A 27,385-nucleotide genomic window follows, 5' to 3' on the forward strand; every position below is an offset into this window, starting at 1 on the left:
TTAAGGCCCACTCTTTCTGCTTGTCTGCCTTTAACTCTTCCTTTAGCTTCTAGATTTGAGGCCAAGTAATTTCTTAAAGGCGTCCTTAATATTAGACCTCCCAGGAAGCATGTGCCTCCTCCCTGGGATCTTAATTTTGTTCTGGAGCCTGCTGTTTCAACTTCCTTGCAACTTTGTTCTTGGAAGACAGTTCTTTTGTTAGCTTACTTCTGCCAGATGGGTGTCTGAGTTACAAGTCCTTATGGCTTGTTTGATATTCCATGAGGACAGGGTGCCCTTGCATCATAATCCTGCTTTTATGCCTAAGGTGGTTACCAAGTTGTCATTTAATCAGCCTATTAATTTGACTACTTTTTTCTCCTCTCCATAATCTGACAGTGAGAGGGTGCTGCATACTTTGGACGTGCATAGACAGCTCAGATTTTATTTGGACAAGAATAAAGCTATCAGAACATCTGATGAGTTGTTTGTTTCCTTTCATTAAAACTCAGAAGAGCAAGGTAGATGGAACGGAGTACGCCAGCTGTATTTCCACAAAAAAGTTTATTACACAACCACGAAGGACAAACTCCACACTTTTGTTTTTAAATTAATTTTTAAAAATATATTTAAGCACTTTACTTATATTGATGTGTTGTATCTGATGAAGTCCAACAGTGTTTGTGGATGAAAACGCAGAGTGTATTAAGAGCGTTAATGTGGAGTTTGTCCTTCGTGGTTGTGTAATAAACTTTTTTGTGGAAATACAGCTGGCGTACTCCGTTCCATCTACCTTGCTCTTTTGAGTTTTATTGGTCGTGGTTGAGCGGTTGGTGCTTTCTAGTTTGTTGTTTCCTTTCTTCCTACATCTTTAGGATTACCTGTTTCCAAGCAAACTATTTCTATTTGGATTTCAAAGGCTATTTCTTTTTGTTACACTTTTCATGGTAAGAGCCTTCCTTCTTCTGTAAAGGCTTATTCTACTAGAGCTGTGGCTTCTTCTGGTGCTTTTTTCAAGGGCTTAGACACTAATTATATTCTTGAAGCAGCTACCTGGACTTCTGTGCACAGGTGTACTAAACACTACAAGTTGGATGGTATTTCCAGAGCTAGAGCTGGTTTTGCTAATGCCATTCTTCATGGATTCTAAGAGGGTTCTACTGCTGCTTCCTCCTCCCAAGTTTCTTGTTGAGCTTTGGCACTTTCCCATACATTATGACTACTGCAGCGGTGAAGGTAAGGACATAGTACAGTTGTGTAAAATCTTACCATAACAGCAGATGTCCTTGCCTTCACTGCTGCAGTATTCAATCCCTCCCTCCATCCCCTAGTCTTTTTCCTTCCTGGATGTGCAGGCCCTCTTTGGTTTTTATTGGACTGGTATTCCTACTGGGGCAATCATTTCAGAGGATGGTATGCCTGAATGTCACCTTCACGCCCTATGCTACGCAAGGAGCATTTGGGTGATGTTTGACACCTTAAAGCACTGGTAGGCTTTGGTAGACTGGCTGGATATTGGGCTTCCACAGCTGGGAATCCCATACGCGATGAATACTACAGCAGTGAAGGCGAGGACATATACGGTTATGGTAAGATTTTTCACAACTGTACTTTCTTGTACTTGGTGTTAAATGGGGATGCAAAAAGATCACATCAAGGCTTCACCCATGAAAGGAAAATCTTCCACACCACCATTGAGTTGAGGGACCACTCATGCAGCATTAGGATACATCTGATGAGCATGTCTACCAGGTTGTTGACTGAAATATAGATGTATATTGCTATATAAAAGCAATGTGAATTGACCACCTATTCCCAAATTCCCATGGCTTCTTTGAAAAAGGATATGAACTGGTGCCACTTCGCTTGTTGATATACCAGAGTATCGACATGTTAACTATGTTGTAGTTATAACATCCTGGGGAGGTGATCCTGAAATGTCTGCAACACTATGAAGACTGCTGACATCTCCAGTATACTGACGTGAAAACTGGCCTGCTTCTGAGTCTACATTCCTTGGATATTTTGCCCTAGACAATACCCTCCCTACCTATGGCAGATACATCTGTGATAACTGTGAATGACAGAAGAGGAGGAACAAAGGGACATCCTGTGGGGACTGTGTAACCACCACAGTGGACGAGTCCTGCACACCCTGGACAAGCATACTATCTGATCTGCCTGAAACTCCATCTGTGACCACTGCACTCTGTGAGTCCACTCTAACACTCTCATATGATAGCATGCATAAAGTATGAAACTGACTGTTGCTGCTATAAGACCTAGTACCTTGAGGGTGACAGACGCGCAGGATGAACAGGATGGAGTAACAACTGATGTATTGCAGACTATAGGAAATGTACTCTATGCCTTGGCACTTCACTATCATTTTTACAGTGAGCAGATTAGCAGCCTATAAATGCCAAGTTTTGTGAGGGTCTACTTTATATCATCGAAAAAGTAAAATCTTGAGCGCTGACATCAGCGAAAATGCAGGAAGTCGTAATTTTGTTTTTCGATTGCAGTACAGTGGAGATTGGGATATTTGCCCTTTCCTCACTGTAGTGCGATCTCAGAGTTGGAATATATATTTAGCCGGGGGTGTGGGGGGCTAATAGCGATTTCGACTTTCTGCATTTTCACTGATGTCAGCACACAAGATTTTAATTTTTCGATGATATAAAGTAGACCCGTTTTGTGATGGTTCCTGCAGTGACTTTGCCATGTTGAATAATATTCCCAAAAACAGACGGTCATAATAAAGAGTTATTTGCTTTTTCCATCAACACTTTTGTGGTATAGATGAGAAACCAGACAACTAAGTATGGGAATATATAAATTCCCTGAAGTCTCATATGAGCTGCTACCACTGCCATGCATTTGGTGAACACTTTGGAAGCTATGACGGGACCAAATGGCAGGGTTTTGAACTGATAATCACTGGGTCCCAGATGGAACTGCATAAATCTCCTAGAGGTAATGCCAATTTTTATATGCAGATAGCTATCGCTGAGATCCACTGAGCACACTCTCTCCTGTATACAAGGAAGGAAAGACTGCACCACAACCATCCAGAACCTCATTCTCTTGACAAAGACTTACACTGAGGAGCTCTAGGATTAATCTCAGGTCTAGTGTCTTTTTGGATACTACAAATAATCTTGAATATACCATCACTGGTCTGGTGGGACCCTTTGGATGCCTCTTTTCTAAAGAAAGTTGTTGACCTCTGCCTTAGCAACCTCTTTTTGGTAAGGGGGGTGGCTTGGGTATTTCTGAAAAGGGAATATATATTCCTGGAATATGATTGTCCTTATCTTTTTGTCCTGTGTGAGGACCAACTATGGCTGCTGGTGCATGGAAATGTAATCCCCCTTTGTTTCCAATATAAGAAAGTTAGGCAATGTCAAAAGGGTTCTCTTGCTAATGCTTCTTTGGGAAAGGGTCATGGAATCCCTGGTTGCATAGACCACCTATGTATTTAAGGCAGCATCCAGTGAAGCACCCACTGAAGCCCACTCTTACCTTCTTCAACAACTGCTTGAAATTCTGCTGGTATTTCTTTAACCTTCTGGCTTTTTGAATTCCTGACAAAGGACCTCTGCAGGGCAACAAATTAGACCTCAATGGCAGAAACAGTCTTGCCCTAATGTTTACTTTACATTAATACTTCTTTCTCTTGGGACCTGAAAAGAGAGGACCTGTCAAAGGCGAAACTGGTGAATGATGTCTTAAAAGTTCAGGGAAGGCATCTCACTATATTGTCTGTACCAGCTACGTGGGTTGCACTGTAGAACAGCTGCAAGGACAGAGTCGAAATATTTTGCATAGCTGCTACTTATGACTTGATCTGTCTACAAGTACTTCAGATGGGAGGTCCTCTCAGTGAGTCTAACTTCTGCCCCCACTAGTTTTCAAAGTGAATCATGTGTCACTTAACTAAACCTCTTAAAGACAAAAGTGCCCTATGTGAAGGTGAACATTCACATGTGGACCACTGCTCTTATTTTTCTATCAGGTGGACAAACTGTCAGGCTCTCATCAGTGGGCTCTTTCTTTGCACTTGCTGTTACTACAACTGAGTCCACAAAGGGTCCCTTACTCAGGTGGGATCTGTCTTTGAGAGCTGAGACAATTTTTCAAGCTTTCTTGGTGTGTATTTTGTCAAACTGGGATGCCTCCATAACCACAGCATGACCCATTCAAACATCAGATCCACAAGGAAACCACCCAGGCATAAGATGGGAGGGTCCGAATAGCCTTGGAGAGAATCTTCTCATCAGAGGAGGGTGATTCAGTGGGTCAAGATCCCCTCTGCCTCATCAATTATAATATATTCCTGAATCTGGGGTCTTTAGGGAGGGACTGTATGAAGTCCTGTCTCTCATCGGGATATGTGTCTGGTGTGAGTGACTCTGCAGGAGAAACATTGTGCCTCTACTTACAAATTATCTTTCTCAGAACATCTGGGAGGTAATCTTCATTGCTGTCCAAAGAAGGGTTATCCTCCAAAGGTTGGGGTTTCCTGTAGCCTCATGGATGCAATTTCTTTAAAGCCCATGAGCTGTATGCAAGGCTTTACTGGAAAGGCTCACTCAGACTGCTGTGAGGAAAAGGTTTGTTTGTTTTTTCTTTCTTGTATTTTGTTTTGCTTTATTGCCTTCTTCTATTTTGTATATTGTGATTTATTTTCTTCTTCTGTGTTTTACTTCTATTCTGCTCTTAAATACATATTTAAACTGGGAAACAGACCACAGCTGTCTCTCCTGTAAGTCACACAGAAATTAGAACAGGTCAATAAAGCTGAATTCTGTTTAAGGGGTAAAATAAAGCATTTCAAGGCTTTACTGCAAAAGCTCACTCGGCCTCTGCCATGGCTTGTTTGTGGGAAAGGTTAGCTTGTTTTTGCTTTGTTGTAGTTTGTTTTGCTTTGTTGCTTTCTTCTATTTTGTATATATGGATTTATTTTCTTTCCACTGTGTTTTACTTGTATTCTGCTCTTGATCACATATTTAAACTAGGAAAGAGACCACAGTTGTGTCTCTTGTTATTCACACAGAAATTAGAACAGGTCAATTAAGGTTAATTACCTATGAAGTGAGGGTGGAGCTAGGAATTAACCTTCTACTTAAGAAAATAAAACATTTCAAGGCTTTACTGGAAAAGCTCGCGCAGTCTCTGCCACAGCTTGCTGTGAGGGACCCCACTCTCACACGCTGCTGCTGCTGTGTTTTTAAACTTGACTGTTTTTTCTAGCTGCCTGACCCGTATGCTAATTTAATCACATATTTCCTTCCCTCTCCTCTTTCACTGGCTATTGTGAGTAGCACAAAATTAGCATTTTGTGGAATCACTCCCCTTCAGCTATTTGTATTTATTGGCCATCCCACTGTTTTCTATAAGCCACAATACAAAGTGCCCACACCCTTCCAATCTATTTTGCTCTTCTAAAATTAGTGATCTCCACTTAGACAGCTAAAGCTTAAGTTACCTCTCTTTCATATCTGTTTACTGCATACTGCATCTCAGGATATTAACCCATTTTTCATCTTACCTTTAAAATCTGCAACATCTACTCCAACACCATCAATTACTTAAGAACCCATATTCTGCCTATCAACAGTCATCTTGGGATAAGTTCTTCTGTTTTGCTTTTGGTGACAGAAGGAGTGCATGGACACTATTTTCTGGAGACTGCTGATCATTGGAAAGCCTAATAACTGCTTCATAGGTGCCAGCTTGGAATCTGTGCTTATATTTTGCTCCTGGTGAGAGAAGGAGCAGAATGCAATGATTCCTGTCTGTTTCTGACTAGGCAGTGAGTGTCTTTATTTGACCTTCCTGATTGGTCTGGCTGCTACTTAAGGCATCTACCGGGAAAAGGATAAAACAAGCCTACAGACCCTTGCATCATCTGGGAAAAGACTGTTGATCACAAATGAGCTTGTGGCCTGCTTCTCATCAAGGGACTGGTACTGCTATTTTGTTTCAGGTGACAGAAGAAGCAAAGAAGCTTTGTATCCCAGCAACATGAAGTCACGGTGAGACCAGCACTTGCAGTAGCCAGGCAGTACCCACTGAGGCAAAACCTCTTTTTTTATCATACTTGACAAGCTAATTCTTTGGAGTAAGCACTGCTTGATTTGCTGTCATCTAATCTAACTTCAATATATCTCTCTAAATACTTCATCCATAAGCCAACAGGGTCTACTTATTAGTTTCCCCTCAAGCATTTGGCAGTGCCCTGTATAGACGCACACACCTTGAGTTGACATTTTCCCTGTAAAAGCACCCTTAAAATTTCACCAATACCTAGCTGCACACAGGGCAACCAGGTACTCCTGACATTACTTTATATTCTCACTCCAACCATATAATCAATAAAAAAGGGTCTGTTGCCATGGGTATGAACTTTCCACGATCTCGGTTACCAGCTTGGTGGATATTGGCTTCCTGAGGCAATGCAGAAATTGCCTCATGTTTACTGACAACCAGTTAATTCTCAAACAAACTGATATGGAATGAGAAAGATGTATTTACACAATGTTCCTGGAGGCAAAGATTTCTTGCAAAAGCACTTCCAGTGTCAAGCAGGTTGTCAGTAGTACACATGCTGCACTCATAGCACACAATTCAAAACAGACAAATACACCCACATAAGCTGAGGCACTTAAATGTATCCTTCCTAAACCCCAAAACCTCCTAGTCTAAGTGCACATAACAAATACCCTCAGCAGCCCTGAATGTACTCTTTCAAAACAACACCCACATTAACACATACAGCCACATCTCATGAGGCCTCTGCTTCTAAGCTCATAAGGTAAGCCACCACACAATCTAACATTCTGGTCATTGGAGACTACATTGTGGGATACACTGATGTTCCACTCACCAAGCTGAGTAAGGAGAAAGGCATGATCAGTTGCTTATCAGAGGCCAATATCTGCTACATTATGCATGCACTCAGGTCACTGGACCACAAGTACCAGTGTGACTCAGTCATAGTCCATGTTGGTGTAAATGACCTGAGATGAACCTTCTAGGCAATATGAAGAGAGTCATCATGGAGCTCTTGGAATATGTGTCCCAGGTTGGTATGAGTCTAGCACCGAGGAGAATTTTACCTTCTCCAAGGATGATGCCACAATACGAACAGAAGATGACTGGTGTCATTCTAAGGGTGTGCAATATTTGTCATCATGGAAGGAGATGTCCATAGACTACTCTGCTTTGCCAAGGATGGTCTGTACCTCTCCCCTTAAGGCTTTTGAATATTAGTAAAAACAATGAACTCCCCCATAGTGTCATTTTTAGGCAATGTCAAAATGAAGGTACCTTTGACACAGCAAATCAAAACCAAGAAAATCTAAAGATGTTACTGCTCAATGCTAGGAGTCTAAACAAAAAACTCCAATCCCTACAAGATCTCTTCATCCTAGAAAATGCTGATGTCTGTGCAATCACTGAGACATGATTTAAAGCCACAGAGAGCACACCAGTAATGCAAGGCTATAATGCCCTCCACACATTTAGACTAGCTATTATACAGACACTGACTAAAGTTGGAGGTGTCTCAATTTACATCATAAATAAATATACCTCAAGGCTGATCAAACAGGACAATGCACTTGTGCTTCTCCATAGTCAAATGACCATAGGCAAAATCCCATACCAATTCACTGCAAGCTATAGATCCTCTTATATGACCCAGGAAGCACATAACATGTATTTAAACTTATTGGAAACACTCAACATCCAAACCAACACCATATTTAGGGGTGGATTGTGTGATTTAATTACTCCACTATTAACTGGGAATCATATACAACATCAAATATACAGGTACAGAGACTGCTGGATTTTGTAAACACAAACTCCCTAAATCAGACTGTCAATATGCCAACCTGGGGAACAAACATACTGGATATGGTCTTCACTAATATGGGAGACTGATGCACACCCTCTAGTGTAATGTCTTTTCTGGCAAGTTAATACCACAAAATCGTCTCCTTTTAACTAAAAATAAAACCTGGAACCCCAGCTAATGCTGCGATATTCAGGAACTACTCTAAGGCTAATTTCCTACTATAAGTAATAACCTAGCAAAATTTCAAACCCCCATAAACCCTGAGAGCATGGGTACCTACAGGGAGCTGTTCAAAGAAACACTAAACACACATGTTAACAGCTGCATAGAGGAGGGCAGCTATACCCACCAGGAAGAAGTATAGAACTAACTCAAAAAACAAGTCATCCTGGTGGAATCACAACATCCACAGGGTGTATAACAGAAGGAAGAAAATCATGGCAAAAAATTGGAGGTGCAGCACCCAGCAAGATAAAAACACTCACATAAAAAAAAAAAACTCAAAGGACAAGTCTACCAAAGCTAGATTTGAGGTAAATTTGGCCTCCTAGGCCAAGGACAACCACTATGCATTTTTAGCTATACCTGCAACCTCAAAGGCAATGCACAATTGTGTGCAGAGCTCACTGTTACTGAAGCAACCTATACTGAACCAGAAAATATAGCAAACATACTAGCCAACAAATTCAGCTCCAACTTTACCCTCTCTCCCTGTCAAGCTTCCTTCAGGAAATGCAATCAAATATACCAGCCCTGCTAATACCAGGAAACAGATTTTAATGCTGCCTCTAAGGCCAAGAACACTGCATCAATTGTCCCAGACAATATCACAGGTTGCCTTCTAAATAGCATGAAACATGACCTATCAGGCCATCTGGAATTGGTATTTAACTGTAGCCTCCAAACAGGCATCTTGCCTCATGAATGGAGAAATCCCTCTGCACAAAGGTGGGCCATATACAGACCCTGGAAACTATATACCCATAAGCATCAGTAGTGTCATATGCAAAGCCATAGAAAGAATTATCATGGAAATGATCTATAATATCATAGGAATCCTCCAGACACTGGACCCAACTCAATTTGGTTTCATCAAGGGCAGGTCATGCCTACTCAACCTGGTGGACTTCTTTGAGAAAGTCACCAAGGCAATGGATGAGGACAACATAGTTCACACTGCCTACCTTGACCTGGCCAAGGTATCTGACATAATACCCCACTTAGGCATTGCTGACAAACTCAAGAGGTTTTAAGTATAAACCCTTATGTCACCTGGTGGATAGTCAACTGGTTCACAGACAGGACCCAGGAAGTTACACTTGGGGAGTCCAGCTTTACAAAGAGTACAGTCAGAAGCAGAGTCCCTCAGGGATCGGTCCTGGGACCTCTCCTTTTTGGCATTTACTTCTCTCCCAATGTCAATACCCTCTGGTGGACTACATTTGCAGATGCTTGCAAATTAGGAGCAGTCATAGTATTACCCATCGAGACAAATGTTCTCAAGGAAGGGCTGACTCAGAAAAATACTTGGTGTCAGAGCCATGGACTAAAACATAATGCCAAGAAATTCATAATAGTATCCTTCGAGAAGTCATCCACCCCTGGTAACTATCATACTGACAACACGCTCCTAAGAGCTGACCCAATAGTCAGGGACCTGGGGACACACAGACAGTATTTTAGCCTTTGGCCATCCCGTGTCTACAGTAGTGAGGAAATCATTCTGTGCAACTTATAAGCAAAGGTATGGCATCTATGTCCAAGGAAGTCCTTGTTCCACTGTCTGGCATTCATCAGACCTATCAGTGAGTATAATACCCCCTTTTGGTATGTACCTACCAGGCATGTTCAACAACTGAAAGAAAACAAGGAGTAAGTAACATGTCCTATGTATACCACCTCAAGGCCCTATTCCTGCCTTCTGTCTCCTACAGGCTGCAGAGGGGAGGTCTATGCCCGGCATACAAGGCACTGTCAGACCCCACCCACCCTGATGGATCTTCTGTATAGCCGCAAAACAAACAGCACCATAATTACCTGTTCTAAAGACCTAAACATTGCCTGTGATATAAACAGGATCAGCTTTACAGACAGGTATATATCTTACACACTACCCTTCTCTGGAACATGGTCCCCATCCATGTAAATCATGGTTCCTCCCTAACCCAATTCAAGTGCAACTTAAACAACTGGATGGGCAACAGGAAATTTATCCCTGGTTTGGCACCTATGTCTCTAACGGACACAGGCAGCCTTTAAATTGTACATCTCCCAGGCCTCTGTTTGCAAAAGTTTTATCTTCCAAGCCCATGCTTACAAAGGTACCAGAACTTGTCAGCGATTTGGAATACATGGCTAGGCTTGAAAAGGCCTTTGTGGCCATTACTCCAGAAAGTTAAATGCTGATATTATGTCTGTCAGTGCCATGAATGCTGGTACCAAGCCTGATGCCAATATAGAAGGCATCCACACAAAGGGGACGGCACTAGAGGTTGCCAGACCTAAAGTGAAAGTTAGCCTCAAAGTTGGCTTTTGTACCAAGACGCCAAATGTTGTGACTTGGATATAGAGAATGGCCAGTGAGGGAGCGATTATGATCAACACTGACACCGAGTGCTCAATGCTAGGCTCCCAGTGCTTAGGTATCCTTGATGGCGACAAAGTCAGCATAAAGACTGCTGAGAACAGAGGTATCAGTGTACAAGGAGCAAGACATCTCATCAGTGACAAAAGAGACTGTAGCGGAAGGGTTCTTGGCTCTGAATCTCTTGGAGCGGACATAATGCTCAAGAAAGAAACGTGACAGGTCTATATAGTGGGCCGTTCCCTGTCTGCTGTGGAGTCAGAGGGGCGCTGGGTGGATATCCAAGTCAATCTTACCTTGAGTAAGACTTTCATCATGCAAACCCAGTTGTAATGGAAGAGTGGACTCCTAACACTTGGTAGACCTAGTTATCTTATGAGTTATCGCCAGTATGTCAGCCAAGGAGTCTTAGTTTGAAGGTTTAATGTGACAGTGTTTCACCATAGTGTGTTGGACAGTGCAAGTCACTAGAATACGTTTTTTTCCCTCACTCTTACCTACTGTGGTGTGACTGTGGTAATGCTATGCTTAATTTAGGAGGATGTGGGACATTTTTTCTGTTGTATGAAGTTTTCAACTCACTGGTTTCAATGTTCATCTTTGAAAAAACAGTGAGTCAAAGGAATGTGTTGCAACAATTTGTAGGTAATCCAGCAGACCTGGGAGAAAAAAATGAAAATGGAGGGGACTTCAAATATTCAGAGAGATGGGACTCAAAATATTCAGAGATCCTTCTTGAAGGAAAAGCTATACATTTTTTTTGCTAGTAGAAGGATCAGAGACTAGAACGACCTCAATATGGGAAGATCCCAAAGGAAAATGCTGAGGATGGTTTCCACAACTCTAAGAAGTCAGAGCTCCATCCTAGGTTGTTTGAGTTAAGCAGCCCTGCCCTCAGAATGGGCTTCATCTATGTTCCTTTTTTCAGTTTTCTTTTCTTTACCCTCTTTGTCTCTAGTCTCATTGGGAGGCAGTAAACACATTAGCATCAACTTGTTTGTCCATTCCCGAGAGTCCTATAGCCAAAGGCATTACATATGTCACTTACCTTTAACAGATACTCTGATTCTGTACACCACATGCAATCATGCATGCTCTGAGGTGGAATCTTGTGGCCACACTGGCTACACGTTTTGAACCTCAAAGGATTTATCCATGATAAACATACAATAAACACAGTAATAACAATAAATATGCTGAAAAGAATATAATCAACATATGCTGCTCTTATAAAAAGTTTTGAATCACTACTAAGAACTTAACAAAACAAATAATGCAGTAACTCTAAGCTAAATGATAAAACATTCACAAAGAAGAAAAAATGTCTTAATTAGATAGTAAAACAACAGTGATAAAAGTGACGAGCAATTAGGTTAGGCTGAACCACTTAACTGGGAATCGTACCTCTCAAGTGCAACTTATTATAAGGAATAATCCTCATTTCTTTGTCTCCAAAAGTCCACGTTCTACACTGTTCCACATGAAAGGGTCTGCCATACACAGTGTTCAGTATTTTTTTAACTGATAGCTATTGTAACACTGAATAATATTAATTCATCAAAAAAAGTTTTATAAATATCAAGTGACACAATTTTAACTATCCTGTGAGCACCTCAGTTGGCAATGTTAGTCAGCTGTTAGTAAGTGCTCGACATTTTGCACATTTGTTCCACATTATGAGAAGTGATATTACACATTCTGGAGACAAAAGATTGGGAGCTATACTGGGAATGGGGATGTCTGACAGAAAATGATTTTTTTTAAACTTCTAGAAGAACTATGAAGTAAAAATAGTGGAAACATTGTGGAACACAGAGCTATAGCTTTGGGGAAAAAAGGACAAAAGACTAAGGCTTATTATAATCCCTTCTAGCTCTGGAGATTGGCATATGAACTCAGTGGCAGCCACTGAGGACTGGAGTGCCAAGGTTAAAGTCGTGCACTGAGAGGTGGGGAGGACTGTGGGCTTTGGGTAGAAGCCTGAGTGCTGGTTCAGACTGACCTGTGTGACCAGCCCAGCAGTTTGAAGTGGACAAACTGGATAATCTAAGGTCTCAGAGGCATGCAAAAGAACTGCTCAAGGTCAGCAAACAAAAGTAACTTAAAGTCCACAGTAGCCTACAGCCCATTAATTCAAATACTCACACAGACACTCACACACACACACATACATATGAGTGTCATACTCTAAATATAAAAAAACACATTGGGCAGAAATGGTCAATCATATACCAATCAGTTTAAACATGTTTTGGTAAGGAGGGGAGGGAAAGATCCCCCTGCAAATTATATACACCAGCTCTGACACTGCAGTACAGTGAGGAAAAGGTAAACTCCCCAATCCCCACTGTACTGTAACCTTGCACAGAAACAAAGCTGGTCTATGGAATCATCTCCCTTTTGAACATTTATACTGTTTTTTCTCTCTTCAATAAGTGCAACAGTCGATGAACTGTAGCAAACCTGTGTGTGTATATATATATATATAAATAATATATATATATATATATATATATATATATATATATATATATATATATATATATATATACATACATATATATATATATATATATATATATATATATATATATATATATATATATATATAATACATACATATATATATATATATATATATATATATATATATATATAATACATACATACATATATATATATATATATATATATATATATATATACATACATATATATATATATATATATATATATACAATACATACATACATATATATATATATATATATATATAGTAAGATGGCAATTCAGGTCATAGCCTTCTAGGTCCCCAACCATGTCCCATGACTCTCACTCCATGTTCCTAAGCACCCTGGAAACTATTAGGGTCCAACCCAACACTCTCATACTAGGTGACGTCAACTACCCCTCTATCAACTAGGAAAACTACTCATGCACCAATACACTGGCCCAGTGTTTCCTGGAATTCATCAGTTCCAATGTCCTGGACCAGCTCATTCTTACCCCCACTAGAGGAAACAACATCCTTGACCTGGTTATTACAAACATGGGCAATCACTGCTCTACACCAATAATCAATTCCTCCCTGTTTAGAGCTGACCACAAACTAATCACCATGGAAATCCACATCTCACCCACACTCCCCGCAAAGGTAACCACCATGAAAAACTTCTCCAAAGCTGACTTTGGGCTCCTAAAAACAGAAGTGGCTAACGTCACGGCAGCCATGTCAATGGAAAATAAATGCATGACTGCCAAATTATACACCAATGCACTGCACGAACACGTACAAAAATGCATGGAACTAGCCATACCCAACAGAACCAAGACGCTTTCCTCCAAAAAAAGAAAGCCAATCTGGTGGTCCCCTGCCAATAATAAACTCTACAACAGAAGGAAGAAACTGTTGCAGAAAACTGTGAAGTCCCAAGACTGGAAAAACTCTCTTATTAACCTCAACAAAAAGTTGAGATCTCTCATCAAAACCTCTACACCCAGCTATGAGGACAGAATTATGGCAGACACTAAAAACAACCACAAAGCCTTCTATAGTTATAACAAGAATCTCCACAGCAATACCCAGGTTTGCTCTGAGTTACTGCACAATGGTACCTCCTATACTGAGCCAACATACTGGCTGACAGATTCAGTGCCAACTTTACCCCTCCCCCAAAGGACCAATCACAATACCGGAGGAACGCCAGGTATGCACCATTACTGCAGCACAGGTTAAAGCTGCATTGTCCAAGGCCAAGAATACAGCTTTCATGGGACCCGACAATGTCCCTGGATGTGTTCTACAAGCACTACAAAGTGAACTGGCACCACATCTGTGTGCCCTGTTCAATCACAGCCTCACCATAGGCTTTGTCATTACCAAATGGTGCACTGCTACAGTCATCCCTCTCCATAAAAGGGGAGTGACTACAGATCCTGGAAATTATCGCCCCATTAGCCTGACGAGTCTGTTATGTACGGCTATGGAGCGCATCATCATGAACCTAATTAACAAGGGAATAGGGAATCTCCAAACTCTACATGCCACGCAATTTGGTTTTATGAAAGGTAGATCATGCCTGCTCAACCTGGTTGACTTCTTTGAGTCAGTCATTAGGGCTGTGGATGAGGGCAATGCAGTTCATACAGCCTACCTCGATCTGGCCAAGGCCTTTGATACCATTCCCCACTCAGGAATTATTGATAAACTCACCAAACAAAGTATCAATTCCTATATCACTAGGCAGGTTGCAAATTGGCTCACAGATAGAACCCACAGCGTGAAAGTAGCGGACTCCAAGTCAGACTGCTGACCAGTCACGAGTGGAGTCCCACAGGGATTGGCCCTGGGTCCTCTCCTGTTTGGCTCCTACTTCTCAGAAGTCCAGGCCAACACAGAGGGACTCTGGCTGACCAAGTTCACAAACAACTGCAAGTTGGGAGCCATTATTAGCTCCCCAAGTGATGTAGACATCCTACAGAAAGGCCTCACTGAGACCAATGACTGGTGCCGAAACCATGGCCTTAAGCTTAATGCCAAAAAATGCGTCGTTATCACCTTTGGGAAAATTCACTTCCCACTAATTACCACATCAATGGGAGCCCACTGAACACTAAAGGCGTTATGATGAAAACGATGGAGACTGTAGACTGGACTGTCAGCAGTTAAATAAATGCATATAAATCAATGCACCAAGCTGTAAAAACACACATGCGAGCCAAAAATGGTTAGCGCTTTTGTTTAATCCAATATTAAACTTTTTCAGACAGCACATACAGTTCATCGCTTCCATTAAATAAGACCTAAAAACATTTCATTGGCTAAGACAATTATTTAAAGTGAAATTTCCTTAAAAGCATCTTCAATAGAAAGGTTGTCACTATAAGAACATAAGACACCATCTCTACCATAATAAAGTTGAATTATAAATACATATACAACACATAAGTACAAATTTCCTAAAATTCCTTGTAGTTTAAAATCTACTAAATATTTATTCATATAGTTATACTAAAAAACATTGCTATTTGATCTTTATAATTTCTTTCTTTCTAAAGCCTTTAATTTTAACACTGCAGAAATTGAGGTACATTCATTTGTACCTGGCCATGAGTCTGCTTGCAGCTGCAGCTGCCATTTTAATTCCTTTAATTCTAATTACAGTCCCCATGGTTGTTTGTCATTTATATGTACATGGTCAGTAACAATAAAGTAAAACTTATGGCTTAAAAAATCCATAATATGTTTCGATAAAGCATTATTTATGTTGAATTTTCTTATGGCATATTCATGCTCATAAATTCTTTGGCTAATCTTTCTCTCTGTTTTTTTTCTATATAAAATGCAGTACATGAACAGCAGTGTGCCAGGTAGACCACTGCTTTAGGGTTACAATTGTGCTTTCCTTTTAATTTCCAATAGTGAAATTATCTGTTTCTCTTATTTTGTTATACCAAGTGCATGCACCACATTTAAACATTCCACACTTATTTATTATTATAGGCAATAGCTCAAGCCTTTGTTATATACAATGATTGGTTTGTCGCCTGCATGGCAGTTGCAAGCAGACTCATGGCCAGGTATAAATAAACATACCTCAAGTTCTGCAGTGTTAAAATTAAAGGCTTTAGAAAGAAAGAAATTCTAAAGATCGAATAGCAAGTTTTTTTTAGCTTGGTGCGTTGATTTGTATGCATTTATTTAACTGCTGACAGTCCGGTCTACAGTCTTTGTCGTTTTCATCAGTTTGTAGCTGGTGTTATAGCTTTCATCACTGAGGGTGTTATAACAGATCTGGGGACACAGGTTGACAGCAACCTCTCCTTTGACCACCACATTGCCACTGTGGTCAGAAAGTCCTTCTTTGTGACACATCTCATTACCAAGGGCCTTGCATTGAGGAAGAAAGAGGTCATCATCTCTCTCTACTCTTCCCTCATTAGGCCAATCATTGAGTATAATGCCCCATTTGGCATGTACCTCATTAGACATATGCAACAGCTGGAAAGGCCACAAAAGTACCTCACGAAGAGGATCCTAAACCTTCGACACATGTCCTACATGGACAGACTCAATAAACTCCGGCTATTCTCTGTCTCGTATCATCTACTAAGAAGTGATCTCTGCTTGACTTACAAAGCCATGTTTGACCCAGCTCTGTTAGAAATGCTACATCTAAAGAAATCCCAGTCCCTCTGCACCACACACTCCAAAGACCTCAACCTCATTACCACAATCTACAGAACATGCTGGAGGGACAGATTCATAACCCAGAGACTGCCCATACATGTCAAGCAGAGCATCTCACTGGCCCTCTTCAGGAGAAATCTTGATGAGTGGATGGGAAATAGAAAGTTCACCCCAGGGATCTCTCCAGTGGTTCTTCTTGACTGAGGCACTGGGAACTAATGTTGGGCTGCACAATGCCAGGGCACTTCTATGGGCTAGGCTTGTAAAGGCTCCAGGGCCATTAGCCTAGTACATATCTATGAACCTAAATATATATATATATATATATATATATATATATATATACACACACAAAAAAAATTGAAACTATACAGTCTTCATTTCATAAAGTTTGCAAAAAATGAAATTTATACTTACAGCTATCCAAAGCTGTGACTTTTAAAGGTAATCTACCTGAAAAATTATGAACTTTGTAATAGACATCCTGTCTCAATGATCTATCCTTATAAACTTTATTGTAATAGAAATATAGTCCCCTTTATCTGTCCTTGTCAGATGTGTTACCCCAGATATTTGCTCACCATAGGTTGACAGAGTGTCAACATTTATCCAGCTGCTGTAGATCAAAAATGAATCAGTATTTGTCCATATGCATATGATTTACTTTGCAAACCCTTTTTACCTTTAGGTGCAGTACATTGTCTTTGTTACACTTCCTCTTCATATGTATTTTGCCTTTTTTCAGATTGTGTGTTGTCCTTTTCATCATACTCTTTATACAATAACCCTACAGTATTCATATTTGGTCCATGGGGTCTCCTCAATAACATTTTGTTCTCAACACACAAGAAGTCAACAATTTACATCCAGAAGGAAGGCACCCAAATGTACTGTTGGTGAACCAAGATGGATTAGCAATTCAAGTTACTGGAGGGCTAGCAGTTACAGATGCAGTTATTAAGTTAACCTCACTAAGAAGTTAAAGAGAGTTCTTTCTAACCACTGCAATATAATAAACCTCTAGGCCTGACTTTTTCAGCTGAGAGACCAGCTGTGATCACAATGTTACCTGTGTTTCCTCAGCCCCTTCATTCCATAGATTCATAAATATTCCAAGGCCACTGAGTCTCATGACCATTATCACCTTCCCAGTGACCTCCTTTGGGCAGCATCTTATTTCTCCAGGAGGGCTATACTGATAAATCCTTGACTACATTTGTGGATACCTGTCTAATAATGTAGTTAACATTTAAAGGAAGATAGTGAGTTGCACTGCTTATCATGTATGAAACATTTATTCCAGAGCTTTGGGAGTCACTGGGCTATAAACCTATCCCTCTATCATGTTTTATTTATCGGTGGTGAAGTTCCATGGTTCTAGTATTGGTGGGGATGTTGGACTTGCGGAGAAACAGGAGGTCCACAACAACAGGATTTTTAATGGTATGCTAAGAGAGACAGAACTCTCCCTGAACATCTATAAGACACTGATTAAAGGGATAGGGTTTTCAGTCTGTCTTGGTAGCTCAAGGACTTTAGGCCCATGATTTTTCTGGTTAGGAACCTTTGAGGTCTTTCTAACCATTTGATATGTTTAATGAGATACATTCCAAAGAGGGTGCTGAATTCGATAACTGGCCTGATCAATACTCAGCACAAAGGGCTGAATTACCTCTCTAGACCTTGATGATATTCCTTTGGAGATTAGCTGAGATAAGTTAAAATATTTCCTGACAACTGTTGTTATATAATGATCAAAAGTGAGGAAGCTATCAACCCATGTACCTAGGTCCTAAACTATATTTTTGTTTTGCAGACGTGTACTGCCTACAAAGTATGGTGACGGGATGGGTTGTCTACCAAAAGTGATGATACTACACTTTTCAGCGTTTACTGTAGCTTCAGCCAATTTTAGTACATCAAGAGTTTACTGGGGAAGTTCATTCTGGAGGGCTGGGGTGTCAAATGGTGACATAAAAACAATCCCCGGCTAGCAACTGTCTGTAAACTTGGTTACTTTGAAGTCTTTGATATCTAAGAAGTAAATGCCAAAAAAGAGCCCTGAGGGACACAGCTGGTCACTTTCTTATTTTCAGATGAACCACCTACAACTTGCACTGTGTGGTTTCTCTTTTTCAGCTAGTTTGCTATCCATTTGACCACATATGGATTGATTTTTAAAACATTTAGCTTTTTTACGATGCCAGCATGAGAATGGTATGCAAAGGCCTTAGCCAAGTTAAGATATGCAGCATGCACTGCACTGTATGGCCTCCATTTACAGCCCCTGTAACCCTTTCAAAGAATTGTACCAGATTAAACAGATATACCCTTCATAAAACCAAACTGTTGGGGTTCAAGTCCAACATGATTCTTCATATCACAGTTTATAAGATCAGTTACAATATGTTCCATGGATTTGCACGAGGCTTCTTCAGGTTGATAGGGCCACAACTACCTGGGTTGCCTGTAAAGCCATCCTTATAAGGCATCAACCAGTAGCTAAACTTAAGTTTAACAGTTTGAGTCTACAAAGGCATGTTTATTACTATTAATTTAGCAACCAGGTATATTATCAGGTCTGACAAAGGAAGCACTTTTAGTCTTGGTTATCTGTTTAAGTAAATCATCTTTACAAACTACTGGCAAAATAAGGGATTCAGATATTTCAGGGCTTTGAACAGAAGTCTCAGGAATGAAGTTAGCACTAAATTTGTTGTTGTTGGCAATATCAATTGGGTCATAATGGGAGGCCCCATTATGAATATGTTATGAGCAATGTAGGGTATTTTTTAAATTTTCTAATACAGTTAAAGTTCACAAGCTCCTTTACTGAATCTGATAGTGTTTTTCGTTTATTTTTGTAATACTTTTTAAATTATCATTGAGAATATTGGCTTTGGATTTACTAGATAATTTAAGATGTTTCTTTCTTTTGCTATATAATTTATTTATGGTGATGGACCACCAGGGTGGTTTGCTTTTGAATTTCCCAAAATACTTTGTTCTAATAGGGACTGATGGCTCTTTACATTCTTTTTCTAAATGGGTATAGAATTCCTTAGTGAAGTTTTCAGCTGTATTAAGGTCTGAGGAGGTGCAGACATAAGTGAATTTTAATATCACAGGTAAATAAATATTCACATCCTTACCACAAGTAACTTAAATCTGCTGCAGACTGTCAGTGGAGCTCTGTACCAGTAGCCATACAGCTAGTTATAACAAAACATTTCATTTATTAAACAAAAATATATATTTTTTAATTTACTTGCATAAAGAGAAAAGACAGCTATAGTCAACAGTCAGTAAATGTAACATAAATAGGATGGGACAGTAAACTTGCATTGAGTTAAATGGCTCTCATTTGTGCAAATTATATCACAGCAAGTATAGGGAACAAAACAAAACTTACTTTAGATAAGCTGCACAGTCAATAAATTCACATGGTTTCTCAGCTTTTCTGTCCCATACTTCCACAAAGTGGCTATCCTTCTTGGCTAAATAAATGTATTTCCCAACAGCAATTGACAGAATATTACTGTCATTAGTTGAGGCAAAGGGGAATCTACATAAATAAAGAAATATTACCACATTTTAATGAAGAGGACATATTTTGAATATCCATAAAGTTAATTGTTTTACTGTTAGATTAAACAGCATCACTTGTCGCTAACAAAAATATGATAGGATATGTATATATTTATAGATGATCATGTCTGGTAAATCATGACATAAACTGAAAGTCATGTTCCATACTCAGTTTGATGACTTGTGAATTACAGAGACTAGCTAAAAAGCTACTTTTAGCAATAAGAAATCATATTACTTAATTTATTAACAGGTTAGTACCCACTGGTATAAGAGTCTTTTTCTAAAGGTGTTGTGCCATGTAGAAATTTTTAGATTCTTAAAACAACAAGAAATAATGGATTTGTGCCAGACCATTGGTTAAAAAAACACAGGTATATTCCTTGCAATCTCAGTAAACGATTTTATAATGCATACATATTACATACAGTTAGTCATGCCTATACAGAAATTCCTGAGGCAGTATACTGACAATACTGCAGGGTCAACTGCCCAATTTAGCAACAACATGAAAAAGTAGTCCTTTTAAAATGCACCATTATTATAAGACATGCAGTATAGTATAGCTTTGTCAAAGACCACAACATACTGTATGGAATCAGATGGAATGGAGATTTCACACAAAATACAACAGACATTTGAAGAATGGAAGTTGACAGGTTGACTGTCATCTGAAATTAACTTGTAAATACTCAGTAAGGGGTGCTCCATTCCCAGCACTCACCCAAAACACACACATGCACACACTGTCTAAACACACTATAGAAATACAGTGAAAAGGCATTTTCTACATAGGATGAGATCAAGTGCTTTCAGCCATGTAGCCATGTCATTCTGACAAAACTAATACTGTCAAAACTATTATAAAGGTTATTAAACTTATTTATTTATGTATTTACTTATTTACTAGGGTAGAACACTAATTACAAGAGATGCATTTCATTCTCTTCACTATCATATGAGAAACATTCCACAAAGAAGCTGACATGGTTTGAGACTACTTGCACACATCTTAAATGATCTGCCCACACCTCCCCTTGAAATTAGTTGCACATTCTTGCTATACTAGCTACTACATTAGCATTCAAGTAAAAATATTATTTAGACAGAAGGGTCAGAACTGACCATAGTGTTTTTGAATTACTGTAGCAACAGTCCAAATCTGCTGTAGGTAGTTAGATTTTATTTACGTATTTATTTATTTATTTACCTTTGTTGACCGTGTTAGTCTCACTAAAGGCCAGAGGCCTATGATGCTACAGCTTGTATTAGTTTCTTTGTGTACAGATGCCTTCATTTTGATGCTCACTTAAATGCAATGCAGACTAACCTTTGCACCTCTTCAAGGCCTCTAAACATCTTAAGCCATGCCATGCATACATAGTAGGTATTAATTCAGCTACTCTGGAAACCTAATTCTCTCTGTCTGTCTTACTGTAAAAAAGAAAATTCTGGTTCAGTTAAGAAACTGCTCTCTCTCCTCCCATCACAATACATTTAGCAGTAAACTTTAATTCCAAGAATGTACTTACCATAACATTAGAAGTTCTAACAGATCACTGTTGAAGTAGAATAAAGGTATATGGGGCATATCCTGACAGGCACCAGTTGTCTGGCCAGTATACAAAAACCTCTGGACATCTTCCACAAACACTGTACATCCAAGACAGCACAAGGCCACTCCAATATAAAAGGAGACGTATGGCTACCAAAAGTTAGAGCTTTCGTGCCTCAAAAAGAGAGGCTATAAAATGGAACAGCAAGCCTAAGTCCAAAATCGGAAATGTATGTTCTAAGAGAAAAAAAGGAAAAGGGCAAATGGAACTCCACTGAAGCAAAGGACAGAGGGAGAGGAATATAGTCCACAGTGGTCAAGAAAAGAATAAAGTGGCAAGGGGTACAGTGGGAGGGTGTTAGTACTGCAAAGATGATCTATTTGAGCTTTTACTATTATGGTAAGTTTACTTACAGAACTGTACTATGTTCAGCATTACTCCACTGTAGCAGAGGCATAAGGTTTTATGGCATGATTGCCAAAGGCTAGATAGCCAGGGGGGAGGAGGAAGAGAAGGAGAATGGCTCAGCGTCCCAGAGCCCATAAGGAACAGACCTATCAAATCCTACTGTGGCCTTGAAAAATGAGTCAGTCTAGTAATGTTTACTGAAAGTGTGCAAGAAGACCAAATTACTGTCTCCAGAAGGGTTCTACAGTTCACCCTTTCCAAAATGCTCTAGTAGTAGCCATAGCTCTGGGGGAATAAGACCTTCTGAGGGAGGGACTTTCCATGGCAAGAATAACAAAAATGGACAGAATGAGATAACCATTTAGAAACTGTCTGTTTAAACAGTGGACGTCCTTTTTTCTTTCAAACCAAATGAAGAGCTGAGGAGAAGCTCAAAATCCATAGTCCGTCTATGTGTGAGTTGCCTGTAGGCATCCAAACAATGCAGAATTCTCAGTCCTCTGCTTTTTTGGTTCAGGAAAGAACACAGGGAGATAAACAGATTAATTTAAAGTAAATTCAAAGACTACTTTAGGAGCAAAGAAAGGGTTAGCTCTTAAGGTTACCTTATCCTTATGAAAGATGAGAAAGGGTTGAATTGCTTTTACAGCTTGCAATATATGCATTATCTTAGCTGAAGTAAGAGCAGTGAGTAAATGTTTTCCATGTCAGGAACTTCAAGTTAACTTAAGAAGCTGGTTCAAAAAGTGGAAGAGAGAGTTTTTTTCAGGACAAAGTTCAGATCTCAAAGAGGAGCCCTCCTGTTTTCAAGGTGGATGGATATGTAAAACCTCTTTCAAAAATTGTTTTACCTGGAACAAGGAAGAAAGGGGGCTCTAAAGACAAACAATTAGAAACAGCTTCAAGCTGAATCTTAAAAGATGAGTAAGAAATGCCTGATTTGCGCTATTAACACAAATACTGGAGAATCAGAATAATCTCCGCAGTGGATAAGTCCTGATTTGTCTTGTGGCACCAACTAGAAAATATCTTTCATTTGGCCAAACTGGATTTTCCGGTAGCAGGTGTTCTGGCCTCCTTTAATATGAGCCTCACGTCCCCCGAGAAAAGGTGCTATCATCCAAGTAGTCAGATGTAAGTCTGGCAAGTAGGACTGGATCAGGGATCCCTTGTCCAGTGTGAGTAGATCCATTCTGTGGGGGAAGTTTGTGGCAATTGTCCTTGGCCATTTTCATCAGAAGAAAGAACCAATGCTGTCTGTGCCAGAAGAGAGTTACCAGTATGATTAGTGGAGAGTCCTTTTGGATCTTTAGAAGAGCTCTGGTTATGAGAGGAAAGGGGAAATGCCAATAGAAATATTCCCATCCATAGGAAGGAAAAGGCATCTATCTTCCAGTCCTTTTGGCAAAATGTCCAGAAGAAGTATTTATTTAGCTGTCTGCTGTGAATGGAGGCGAGCAGATATATTTGGGGAGTTCCCCAATAGTGGATATTTATTTATTTATTTACTGACTTTAGATTACTAGGAATGTCCAACTGGGTAAAAGTCGATTTTCAGTGGAAGTCCAGGGAGAAAAGCTCCAAATTACTGCAAAACATTTTAAGAACAATAATTTTACAATCTTCAAAAATAAAAAAAAAAAATCTGCTGTTTAAATAATTATAACAAATTAGACATAATATAAAAACAATGGTTAAGAAATGATAGGTGGTATATGACAATCATTTAATATTTTGAGAAATGTTTAGACACTTTGTAGAGAAACTAAAGGTAAGTTAGTCTAATACAAATAGGAAATGCAACATGAAATGAGGAAAAAGCAGGCTTATGATATATTTAGAGAGCAAGCCAAAGAAGAGAATTAGACAACAGTAAGGAAGTAAGTAAATAACAGAGAATAAGGACGTATAAGCAATGAAAAGGTACTTGTTCACATTTAGGAATATAGTTTGTCCTGGTTTTGAACAAGAAAAGAGCTAGATTTTAGCTAGGAAGTCTTTTGGTGTGGTGTTGAAAGACAGGAGGGAGTGCATATACCTTTTGTAGATAGGCAAGACGTTCTTCCAGGATAATCTCTTGGAAGACTGTAAAGTAAGGCAATCATCCAAGAAGTGAAAAAAAATTCCTGTAGCCTCAAATAAGCAATTACTGCAGACAGAGATATTTTGTACACCCCTTTGGATCTACAAAAAGCCTAATGGGTAAGGAAGAGAAGTGAAAATGTAAACTGGATGCAGAAAACCTAAAATGAGATCGAAACTGTCTGTGAGTAGGAATATGTTGATATCTCTCTTTGAGATCCAGAGTAATGAGAAAAAAATAATGCAAGATGAGGAGAAAAAGAGTCTTGAACGCAAGCATTTTCAATTTTGAACTATAATGCACAGTTTTCCAGGTTCCCTCTTTCCTGGTTACTACAAATATTCTGAAATAAAATAAATTTCTTTGTTGTATTTTGGATCTGATTCTATGACTCCTTGGGATAACATTTGTGAAAGAAGGGGAGGCAACAGAAGAGTCTGACTTTTCTGGATGTGGAGGAACTCCTAAGTTTGGAGGGCAAGAGTTACATTGCCACCGGCATCCATTCTGAACTATTTCCAGTACCTATGAAACTGTTGTGATTTGTCTCCAAAGAGGAAAAGAGAAACAAAGATTACTTGTTAGATTTGTGGATGACAAGGGTGGGGAGGGTGCGGAGGATGGTATGAGTAGATAGTCATAAGTTTTCTTTGTATTGGATGGAACTCCCTTTTTTTTCTTTAAATTTCCTTGCAACATTTCTTATATCACTATTTACCATTTTTTCTGGGACTGCCTGAAATATTTCCTAAAAAAGGGTCCAGGACCGGAGGAGTAGTTTTTTTTGTACTTTTGAATGGGTGACGGAAATCTGCTTAATGCCCTGAATAACCTTCCCTTTTTCATTATAGCATTTTAAGACCTCAGCTGAAAAAGAACTAAACTAAACTTATTTTTTGTCTAGGGAACATCAGGTCTCTGGGCATTTACATGCTCCATCCTCAGAAAGGTTATGCAATGTAAGCCAAGCATATCTGTGCATAGCATAACATTATAGGTGCCCAGGAAACCACATCAGCTGCATTACATGCATATTTTAGGGTATGCCTTGTAACCTGAGGCACTGAAGAAATCATTTCCTTCAGAAGAAGATAAATCAGCAACAGTCTTACTTGTATCTGCACTGGTTGCAAACAGAAGTTTGACCATGTGAACCTGACTATTTACTGTCTTAAAGGCTAAGATAGAAGATGTATAGACTTTTTTCCCATATGTGTCAAATGCTCTTCCATCCTTGTCAGATGGAGCAAGATTAGTAGTAGTTATATCCTTAGAAATAGAGTCCTTGGCTAAGAAAACAACAGCAGGATCTACAATAAGGTTATTAAAGAGAAACTTGTGAGTCTGAGGTACTTTATACAACCTATCAGGCTTTTGGGTGTAGGAGGTTGAACATGCATGCAGAATTAAAAGTATTCTCTAGAACTCCCTTGACAGGATGAATGACAACAGATTTTGTATTATCCACCTGAAGGAGTTGATAAAGCCTTTTTTGGGTGTCTGGGATTTCTTTGTTCCCACTGGAAGAGGTCCTTCTTTCTAGCAGCAGTGTCAGAAAAGGACATTTCTTCTACAACAGTATCAGGGAAATATTCTCTTCAGTCTCTGATTCTAAAGAGGCAGAAAAAATAGACCTGGGAAGCAAAGTTCAGGCCCTCTTCTTCTAACTCTAACAGAGTGTCACTGTATGAAGAGGAGAAGAAACTTTTTCCTTTCAAATGAGTAGTTGTAATGAATAAAAAGATCCTTTGTAAAACTATATCACTCTTCCTTTGCTTCTTTGGCAGAAAGGGTAGACGGTGGAGAAAGCTGTTTGGTCTTTTGAGTCTTCTTTTTTGGGGTATTTAAAGTTACAGACCTGAAAGTGTCAGAGAACCATACACCTATAACTGAACCTGCTACCTCTTTCCTTACCAGCAACCGAGACTTTACATGTGGCCCTTCCAAAAGCACAAGGCAGGGTTTTCCCTTCTTAGACATAGCCATACACCCAGTCTTTGATGATGTGTCAGGCTCTTGACCATGAGCAGCACCCCCTAGAGCAGTACCAGTGGGGTCAGAAACATCTTACAGTTTGGAGACTCCAACAAGGCGATAGTAGAGGTGGTCATCAAAGACAAGTGAGTAGAGGCCAAAGGTGAAACAGCTTTAGAATTCTCTTTAACGGATTTTCTTTCCTCAGGAATAGGAAGGGATATTAGCCAAGGAGCCTGAGCAGGTATTCATTAATGAAAGAGTAAGGGCCATCAGTCACTGATTTTTAAGACATATGACAAGGCTGTTAAATTGATTTCTGATCATCTTGGGGGTAAATCACAAGCCACTCTGACATGAGCAGATGTTGTGTTTTTCCCCTAGATAAGCCACTCTGACATGAGCAGATGTTGTGTTTTTCCCCTAGATAAGCCACTCTGACATGAGCAGATGTTGTGTTTTTCCCCTAGATGAAATGAACAGGTTGTGCCAGAATTTTTATATGGTATCTATCTTCCATGCAGATGCTTTCATTTTTTCTCAGGCATATGAAAATATTTTCTCACAGATTTTATTCATTAATGGAAGGAAATTCCTCTGAGGTACACTTACCTGCTCAAAAGCTGAAAAATCTAATTGCTGAAATAAAGATGATGCAGTGAAGACTAAGTCTGACTGAAATCTTCAATGACAAGAAAGCCTTGATTTCTGGCTCTCAGACATCTCCTTTTATACAAGCATGCCCTGGTGATGCCTCACATGTATGGTGCACATGGAAGGCACCCAAAAACTTTTTATATACTGTCCAGACATCCAATCCTTAGAAGGATATGTCTCATACAGCTTTATGTCATGGCTACTACAACAATGATTTAATGCTGAATGTCATAAATTGCAAAAACTATTATGAGGGTGCAACATTCATGAATAATGGTAAGTAGTGAATTTGATGACGTGTTTTTCTTTACATTTGAAAAGCATGCAGTTCGGTCATGTAAATTTGCAAAGATTCACTGAATTCAGCTCCATTGAACATATTCAACATTTTAAATAACCAAGTCAGTTAAACTTCTCGGGTCTATATTACTTCGCTGAAATCGAATTCTGGCGAACACCTATTCAGCGACAACTAATCAGAGAAAATTGCTTCAGTGAT

At 39.5% G+C, this 27,385-nt stretch overlaps 1 protein-coding gene across 1 annotated transcript in view; it reads right to left on the bottom strand.

Moving 5' to 3' along the window:
* The window catches only part of LOC122815022 (leucine-rich repeat serine/threonine-protein kinase 2-like), a 2,570,681-nt gene that overhangs the window by 450,530 nt on the left and 2,092,766 nt on the right, over positions 1–27,385 (bottom strand). Inside the window, 1 exon segment of the mRNA XM_044087274.1 lies at positions 20,033–20,185. Within this exon segment, the coding sequence (XP_043943209.1) occupies positions 20,033–20,185 (153 nt within the window).

Source organism: Protopterus annectens, chromosome 11.part0, assembly GCF_019279795.1.
Source record: "Protopterus annectens isolate FY-2018-M chromosome 11.part0, PAN1.0, whole genome shotgun sequence".
Taxonomy (NCBI): domain Eukaryota; kingdom Metazoa; phylum Chordata; order Ceratodontiformes; family Protopteridae; genus Protopterus; species Protopterus annectens.